This window comes from Entelurus aequoreus, linkage group LG12 (assembly GCF_033978785.1).
Source record: "Entelurus aequoreus isolate RoL-2023_Sb linkage group LG12, RoL_Eaeq_v1.1, whole genome shotgun sequence".
Taxonomy (NCBI): Eukaryota; Metazoa; Chordata; class Actinopteri; order Syngnathiformes; family Syngnathidae; genus Entelurus; species Entelurus aequoreus.
Genome location: NC_084742.1, coordinates 61,204,105 through 61,214,156, shown reverse-complemented (window position 1 = coordinate 61,214,156; position 10,052 = coordinate 61,204,105). Strand labels below are relative to the sequence as shown.

The 10,052-nt window shown below is 41.6% G+C and overlaps 1 protein-coding gene across 2 annotated transcripts in view; it reads right to left on the bottom strand.

Annotated features, from left to right (window-relative positions):
* cdc123 (cell division cycle 123 homolog (S. cerevisiae)) overlaps positions 1–9,702 on the bottom strand; it is a 27,885-nt gene extending 18,183 nt beyond the window's left edge. The window contains exons 1-2 of one of the 2 annotated variants that reach the window (XM_062066348.1): positions 9,421–9,702; positions 9,087–9,158 (exon numbers count right to left, since the gene is read on the bottom strand). In XM_062066348.1, the coding sequence (XP_061922332.1) occupies positions 9,087–9,158; positions 9,421–9,494 (146 nt within the window). In that variant the 5' untranslated portion in view covers positions 9,495–9,702. The remainder of the gene's footprint in view (positions 1–9,086; positions 9,159–9,420) is intronic. The other variant, XM_062066347.1, reaches the window with a different exon arrangement.
* Between the last annotated feature and the right edge of the window lie 350 nt (positions 9,703–10,052).

Below are 10,052 nucleotides of genomic sequence, written 5' to 3'. Positions count from 1 at the left end.
TGTGTTTGCATACCTCCCAGGAACTACCAGAGTTATTAACATTAGTGTGTGTTTGCATACCTGCCAGGAACTACCAGAGTTAATGTCATTAGTGTGTGTTTGCATACCTCCCAGGAACTACCAGAGTTATTAACATTAGTGTGTACCTCCCAGGGACTACCAGGGTTATTAACATTAGTGTGTGTTTGCATACCTGCCAGGAACTACCAGAGTTATTAACATTAGTGTGTGTTTGCATACCTCCCAGGGACTACCAGGGTTATTAACATTAGTGTGTGTTTGCATACCTCCCAGGAACTACCAGAGTTATTAACATTAGTGTGTGTTTGCATACCTCCCAGGGACTACCAGGGTTATTAACATTAGTGTGTGTTTGCATACCTGCCAGGAACTACCAGAGTTATTAACATTAGTGTGTGTTTGCATACCTCCCAGGGACTACCAGAGTTATTAACATTAGTGTGTGTTTGCATACCTGCCAGGAACAACCAGAGTTAATGACATTAGTGTGTGTTTGCATACCTGCCAGGAACTACCAGAGTTATTAACATTAGTGTGTACCTCCCAGGGACTACCAGAGTTATTAACATTAGTGTGTTTGCATACCTGCCAGGGACAACCAGAGTTATTAACATTAGTGTGTGTTTGCATACCTCCCAGGAACTACCAGAGTTATTAACATTAGTGTGTGTTTGCATACCTGCCAGGGACTACCAGGGTTATTAACATTAGTGTGTGTTTGCATACCTGCCAGGAACTACCAGAGTTAATGACATTAGTGTGTGTTTGCATACCTCCCAGGGACTACCAGGGTTATTAACATTAGTGTGTGTTTGCATACCTCCCAGGAACTACCAGAGTTATTAACATTAGTGTGTGTTTGCATACCTCCCAGGGACTACCAGAGTTATTAACATTAGTGTGTGTTTGCATACCTGCCAGGAACTACCAGAGTTAATGACATTAGTGTGTGTTTGCATACCTAACAGGAACTACCAGAGTTATTAACATTAGTGTGTGTTTGCATACCTGCCAGGAACTACCAGAGTTATTAACATTAGTGTGTACCTCCCAGGGACTACCAGAGTTATTAACATTAGTGTGTTTGCATACCTCCCAGGGACTACCAGAGTTATTAACATTAGTGTGTTTGCATACCTCCCAGGGACTACCAGAGTTATTAACATTAGTGTGTGTTTGCATACCTCCCAGGAACTACCAAAGTTATTAACATTAGTGTGTGTTTGCATACCTGCCAGGGACTACTAGAGTTATTAACATTAGTGTGTGTTTGCATACCTCCCAGGGACTACCAGAGTTATTAACATTAGTGTGTATTTGCATACCTCCCAGGGACTACCAGGGTTATTAACATTAGTGTGTGTTTGCATACCTCCCAGGGACTACCAGGGTTATTAACATTAGTGTGTGTTTGCATACCTGCCAGGGACTACTAGAGTTATTAACATTAGTGTGTGTTTGCATACCTCCCAGGGACTACCAGAGTTATTAACATTAGTGTGTGTTTGCATACCTGCCAGGGACTACCAGAGTTATTAACATTAGTGTGTGTTTGCATACCTGCCAGGAACTACCAGGGTTATTAACATTAGTGTGTGTTTGCATACCTGCCAGGGACTACTAGAGTTATTAACATTAGTGTGTGTTTGCATACCTCCCAGGAACTACCAGAGTTATTAACATTAGTGTGTGTTTGCATACCTGCCAGGAACTACCAGAGTTATTAACATTAGTGTGTACCTCCCAGGGACTACCAGAGTTATTAACATTAGTGTGTTTGCATACCTGCCAGGGACTACCAGAGTTATTAACATTAGTGTGTGTTTGCATACCTCCCAGGAACTACCAGAGTTATTAACATTAGTGTGTGTTTGCATACCTCCCAGGGACTACCAGGGTTATTAACATTAGTGTGTGTTTGCATACCTCCCAGGAACTACCAGAGTTATTAACATTAGTGTGTGTTTGCATACCTCCCAGGAACTACCAGAGTTATTAACATTAGTGTGTGTTTGCATACCTGCCAGGAACTACCAGAGTTAATGTCATTAGTGTGTGTTTGCATACCTCCCAGGAACTACCAGAGTTATTAACATTAGTGTGTACCTCCCAGGGACTACCAGGGTTATTAACATTAGTGTGTGTTTGCATACCTGCCAGGAACTACCAGAGTTATTAACATTAGTGTGTGTTTGCATACCTCCCAGGGACTACCAGGGTTATTAACATTAGTGTGTGTTTGCATACCTCCCAGGAACTACCAGAGTTATTAACATTAGTGTGTGTTTGCATACCTCCCAGGGACTACCAGGGTTATTAACATTAGTGTGTGTTTGCATACCTGCCAGGAACTACCAGAGTTATTAACATTAGTGTGTGTTTGCATACCTCCCAGGGACTACCAGAGTTATTAACATTAGTGTGTGTTTGCATACCTGCCAGGAACAACCAGAGTTAATGACATTAGTGTGTGTTTGCATACCTCCCAGGAACTACCAGAGTTATTAACATTAGTGTGTGTTTGCATACCTGCCAGGAACTACCAGAGTTATTAACATTAGTGTGTACCTCCCAGGGACTACCAGAGTTATTAACATTAGTGTGTTTGCATACCTGCCAGGGACTACCAGAGTTATTAACATTAGTGTGTGTTTGCATACCTCCCAGGAACTACCAGAGTTATTAACATTAGTGTGTGTTTGCATACCTCCCAGGGACTACCAGGGTTATTAACATTAGTGTGTGTTTGCATACCTCCCAGGAACTACCAGAGTTATTAACATTAGTGTGTGTTTGCATACCTCCCAGGAACTACCAGAGTTATTAACATTAGTGTGTGTTTGCATACCTGCCAGGAACTACCAGAGTTAATGTCATTAGTGTGTGTTTGCATACCTCCCAGGAACTACCAGAGTTATTAACATTAGTGTGTACCTCCCAGGGACTACCAGGGTTATTAACATTAGTGTGTGTTTGCATACCTGCCAGGAACTACCAGAGTTATTAACATTAGTGTGTGTTTGCATACCTCCCAGGGACTACCAGGGTTATTAACATTAGTGTGTGTTTGCATACCTCCCAGGAACTACCAGAGTTATTAACATTAGTGTGTGTTTGCATACCTCCCAGGGACTACCAGGGTTATTAACATTAGTGTGTGTTTGCATACCTGCCAGGAACTACCAGAGTTATTAACATTAGTGTGTGTTTGCATACCTCCCAGGGACTACCAGAGTTATTAACATTAGTGTGTGTTTGCATACCTGCCAGGAACAACCAGAGTTAATGACATTAGTGTGTGTTTGCATACCTGCCAGGAACTACCAGAGTTATTAACATTAGTGTGTACCTCCCAGGGACTACCAGAGTTATTAACATTAGTGTGTTTGCATACCTGCCAGGGACAACCAGAGTTATTAACATTAGTGTGTGTTTGCATACCTCCCAGGAACTACCAGAGTTATTAACATTAGTGTGTGTTTGCATACCTGCCAGGGACTACCAGGGTTATTAACATTAGTGTGTGTTTGCATACCTGCCAGGAACTACCAGAGTTAATGACATTAGTGTGTGTTTGCATACCTCCCAGGGACTACCAGGGTTATTAACATTAGTGTGTGTTTGCATACCTCCCAGGAACTACCAGAGTTATTAACATTAGTGTGTGTTTGCATACCTCCCAGGGACTACCAGAGTTATTAACATTAGTGTGTGTTTGCATACCTGCCAGGAACTACCAGAGTTAATGACATTAGTGTGTGTTTGCATACCTAACAGGAACTACCAGAGTTATTAACATTAGTGTGTGTTTGCATACCTGCCAGGAACTACCAGAGTTATTAACATTAGTGTGTACCTCCCAGGGACTACCAGAGTTATTAACATTAGTGTGTTTGCATACCTCCCAGGGACTACCAGAGTTATTAACATTAGTGTGTTTGCATACCTCCCAGGGACTACCAGAGTTATTAACATTAGTGTGTGTTTGCATACCTCCCAGGAACTACCAAAGTTATTAACATTAGTGTGTGTTTGCATACCTGCCAGGGACTACTAGAGTTATTAACATTAGTGTGTGTTTGCATACCTCCCAGGGACTACCAGAGTTATTAACATTAGTGTGTATTTGCATACCTCCCAGGGACTACCAGGGTTATTAACATTAGTGTGTGTTTGCATACCTCCCAGGGACTACCAGGGTTATTAACATTAGTGTGTGTTTGCATACCTGCCAGGGACTACTAGAGTTATTAACATTAGTGTGTGTTTGCATACCTCCCAGGGACTACCAGAGTTATTAACATTAGTGTGTGTTTGCATACCTGCCAGGGACTACCAGAGTTATTAACATTAGTGTGTGTTTGCATACCTGCCAGGAACTACCAGGGTTATTAACATTAGTGTGTGTTTGCATACCTGCCAGGGACTACTAGAGTTATTAACATTAGTGTGTGTTTGCATACCTCCCAGGAACTACCAGAGTTATTAACATTAGTGTGTGTTTGCATACCTGCCAGGAACTACCAGAGTTATTAACATTAGTGTGTACCTCCCAGGGACTACCAGAGTTATTAACATTAGTGTGTTTGCATACCTGCCAGGGACTACCAGAGTTATTAACATTAGTGTGTGTTTGCATACCTCCCAGGAACTACCAGAGTTATTAACATTAGTGTGTGTTTGCATACCTCCCAGGGACTACCAGGGTTATTAACATTAGTGTGTGTTTGCATACCTCCCAGGAACTACCAGAGTTATTAACATTAGTGTGTGTTTGCATACCTCCCAGGAACTACCAGAGTTATTAACATTAGTGTGTGTTTGCATACCTGCCAGGAACTACCAGAGTTAATGTCATTAGTGTGTGTTTGCATACCTCCCAGGAACTACCAGAGTTATTAACATTAGTGTGTACCTCCCAGGGACTACCAGGGTTATTAACATTAGTGTGTGTTTGCATACCTGCCAGGAACTACCAGAGTTATTAACATTAGTGTGTGTTTGCATACCTCCCAGGGACTACCAGGGTTATTAACATTAGTGTGTGTTTGCATACCTCCCAGGAACTACCAGAGTTATTAACATTAGTGTGTGTTTGCATACCTCCCAGGGACTACCAGGGTTATTAACATTAGTGTGTGTTTGCATACCTGCCAGGAACTACCAGAGTTATTAACATTAGTGTGTGTTTGCATACCTCCCAGGGACTACCAGAGTTATTAACATTAGTGTGTGTTTGCATACCTGCCAGGAACAACCAGAGTTAATGACATTAGTGTGTGTTTGCATACCTGCCAGGAACTACCAGAGTTATTAACATTAGTGTGTACCTCCCAGGGACTACCAGAGTTATTAACATTAGTGTGTTTGCATACCTGCCAGGGACAACCAGAGTTATTAACATTAGTGTGTGTTTGCATACCTCCCAGGAACTACCAGAGTTATTAACATTAGTGTGTGTTTGCATACCTGCCAGGGACTACCAGGGTTATTAACATTAGTGTGTGTTTGCATACCTGCCAGGAACTACCAGAGTTAATGACATTAGTGTGTGTTTGCATACCTCCCAGGGACTACCAGGGTTATTAACATTAGTGTGTGTTTGCATACCTCCCAGGAACTACCAGAGTTATTAACATTAGTGTGTGTTTGCATACCTCCCAGGGACTACCAGAGTTATTAACATTAGTGTGTGTTTGCATACCTGCCAGGAACTACCAGAGTTAATGACATTAGTGTGTGTTTGCATACCTAACAGGAACTACCAGAGTTATTAACATTAGTGTGTGTTTGCATACCTGCCAGGAACTACCAGAGTTATTAACATTAGTGTGTACCTCCCAGGGACTACCAGAGTTATTAACATTAGTGTGTTTGCATACCTGCCAGGGACTACCAGAGTTATTAACATTAGTGTGTTTGCATACCTCCCAGGGACTACCAGAGTTATTAACATTAGTGTGTGTTTGCATACCTCCCAGGAACTACCAAAGTTATTAACATTAGTGTGTGTTTGCATACCTGCCAGGGACTACTAGAGTTATTAACATTAGTGTGTGTTTGCATACCTCCCAGGGACTACCAGAGTTATTAACATTAGTGTGTATTTGCATACCTCCCAGGGACTACCAGGGTTATTAACATTAGTGTGTGTTTGCATACCTCCCAGGGACTACCAGGGTTATTAACATTAGTGTGTGTTTGCATACCTGCCAGGGACTACTAGAGTTATTAACATTAGTGTGTGTTTGCATACCTCCCAGGGACTACCAGAGTTATTAACATTAGTGTGTGTTTGCATACCTGCCAGGGACTACCAGAGTTATTAACATTAGTGTGTGTTTGCATACCTGCCAGGAACTACCAGGGTTATTAACATTAGTGTGTGTTTGCATACCTGCCAGGGACTACTAGAGTTATTAACATTAGTGTGTGTTTGCATACCTCCCAGGAACTACCAAAGTTATTAACATTAGTGTGTGTTTGCATACCTGCCAGGGACTACTAGAGTTATTAACATTAGTGTGTGTTTGCATACCTCCCAGGGACTACCAGAGTTATTAACATTAGTGTGTGTTTGCATACCTGCCAGGGACTACTAGAGTTATTAACATTAGTGTGTGTTTGCATACCTCCCAGGGACTACCAGAGTTATTAGCATTAGTGTGTGTTTGCATACCTGCCAGGGACTACTAGAGTTATTAACATTAGTGTGTGTTTGCATACCTCCCAGGGACTACCAGAGTTATTAACATTAGTGTGTGTTTGCATACCTGCCAGGAACTACCAGAGTTATTAACATTAGTGTGTGTTTGCATACCTCCCAGGGACTACCAGAGTTATTAACTTTAGTGTGTATTTGCATACCTCCCAGGGACTACCAGGGTTATTAACATTAGTGTGTGTTTGCATACCTCCCAGGGACTACCAGGGTTATTAACATTAGTGTGTGTTTGCATACCTCCCAGGAACTACCAGAGTTATTAACATTAGTGTGTGTTTGCATACCTCCCAGGGACTACCAGGGTTATTAACATTAGTGTGTGTTTGCATACCTGCCAGGAACTACCAGAGTTATTAACATTAGTGTGTGTTTGCATACCTCCCAGGGACTACCAGGGTTATTAACATTAGTGTGTGTTTGCATACCTCCCAGGGACTACCAGGGTTATTAACATTAGTGTGTGTTTGCATACCTGCCAGGAACTACCAGAGTTATTAACATTAGTGTGTGTTTGCATACCTCCCAGGGACTACCAGAGTTATTAACATTAGTGTGTGTTTGCATACCTGCCAGGAACTACCAGAGTTATTGACATTAGTGTGTGTTTGCATACCTCCCAGGAACTACCAGAGTTATTAACATTAGTGTGTGTTTGCATACCTGCCAGGAACTACCAGAGTTATTAACATTAGTTTGTACCTCCCAGGGACTACCAGAGTTATTAACATTAGTGTGTTTGCATACCTGCCAGGGACTACCAGAGTTATTAACATTAGTGTGTGTTTGCATACCTCCCAGGAACTACCAGAGTTATTAACATTAGTGTGTGTTTGCATACCTGCCAGGGACTACCAGGGTTATTAACATTAGTGTGTTTGCATACCTGCCAGGAACTACCAGAGTTAATGACATTAGTGTGTGTTTGCATACCTCCCAGGAACTACCAGAGTTATTAACATTAGTGTGTTTGCATACCTGCCAGGAACTACCAGAGTTATTAACATTAGTGTGTGTTTGCATACCTCCCAGGGACTACCAGAGTTATTAACATTAGTGTGTGTTTGCATACCTGCCAGGAACTACCAGAGTTATTGACATTAGTGTGTGTTTGCATACCTCCCAGGAACTACCAGAGTTATTAACATTAGTGTGTGTTTGCATACCTGCCAGGAACTACCAGAGTTATTAACATTAGTTTGTACCTCCCAGGGACTACCAGAGTTATTAACATTAGTGTGTTTGCATACCTGCCAGGGACTACCAGAGTTATTAACATTAGTGTGTGTTTGCATACCTCCCAGGAACTACCAGAGTTATTAACATTAGTGTGTGTTTGCATACCTGCCAGGGACTACCAGGGTTATTAACATTAGTGTGTTTGCATACCTGCCAGGAACTACCAGAGTTAATGACATTAGTGTGTGTTTGCATACCTCCCAGGAACTACCAGAGTTATTAACATTAGTGTGTTTGCATACCTGCCAGGAACTACCAGAGTTATTAACATTAGTGTGTTTGCATACCTGCCAGGGACTACCAGGGTTATTAACATTAGTGTGTGTTTGCATACCTCCCAGGAACTACCAGAGTTATTAACATTAGTGTGTGTTTGCATACCTCCCAGGAACTACCAGAGTTATTAACATTAGTGTGTGTTTGCATACCTGCCAGGAACCACCAGAGTTATTAACATTAGTGTGTACCTCCCAGGGACTACCAGAGTTATTAACATTAGTGTGTGTTTGCATACCTGCCAGGGACTACCAGAGTTATTAACATTAGTGTGTGTTTGCATACCTCCCAGGGACTACCAGGGTTAATGACATTAGGATGTGCTTGCATACCTCCCAGGGACTACCAGAGTTATTAACATTAGTGTGTACCTCCCAGGGACTACCAGGGTTATTAACATTAGTGTGTTTGCATACCTGCCAGGGACTACCAGGGTTATTAACATTAGTGTGTTTGCATACCTGCCAGGGACTACCAGAGTTATTAACATTAGTGTGTGTTTGCATACCTCCCAGGAACTACCAGAGTTATTAACATTAGTGTGTACCTCCCAGGGACTACCAGAGTTATTAACATTAGTGTGTGTTTGCTTACCTCCCAGGGACTACCAGAGTTATTAACATTAGTGTGTGTTTGCATACCTCCCAGGGACTACCAGGGTTATTAACATTAGTGTGTGTTTGCATACCTCCCAGGGACTACCAGGGTTATTAACATTAGTGTGTGTTTGCATACCTCCCTGGGACTACCAGGGTTATTAACATTAGTGTGTGTTTGCATACCTCCCAGGGACTACCAGGGTTATTAACATTAGTGTGTGTTTGCATACCTCCCAGGGACTACCAGGGTCCCGTCGTCCAGGAAGTAGTCTATGACATCCGGAGGCAGGGGAAGAATCACACTGGAAGATACATGATATCAATGAATCACACTGGAAGATACATGATATCAATGAATCACACTGGAAGATACACGATATCAATGAATCACACTGGAAGATACATGATATCAATGAATCACACTGGAAGATACATGATATCAATGAATTAAACTGGAAGATACGTGATATCATTAGGATGATGAAATACTAACAATGTGAGATGACAATCTCATGTTAGCTATCGTCACCAGAAAAGATGGTAAAACATAAAGACAACATTTACCTTTTAATTGTATGTTGCTTAAATATCGGATACCAGACAGAAAACTGACAATGTTGGACTTGTTCCTTCTTCATGCTGCGACTTCTTATGGCGGAACACTGTCCTTCCGTTATTGTCGTCCGCGCCTGAATACTTCCGCTGTTATTTACCGCACCAAATTGCTTTGGACTGCACTGTGAAGTTCATCATCTTATTTCAAATAAATGTGAGCTTTTCGAAAATGTATTACTTTATTGTAATTATGAGCTCACACTTGTGGGAAGTTTGTTCCCCAGATGGGGAGGGATTTGAGCGATGCACACGTGTTAAGACAGTCATTACAGAGATGTTCTACAGCCAAGATGGTGGGTCTTTTGCATCACAAAGACCACAACAAACAAATAACCGTTGCTTTTAGCGACAATATTCATGACAAATGTGTGCTTTGTTTTAAAGATGTGCGTTTTGGATTTACACTGTATGAAAAAAAAAATGTGAAAATGAATTTTACCTTTGCAACCTCATTATACTATTGGCTACGTTTTATATTCATAAATGTAAGTTTCTCAATACCTGGTTTTTGTGCCTTTAAAAAAGAATTAAGAACTCTACATTAAAACACTCTCTACCTCTAACAAGCAAAAAGCTGTGAA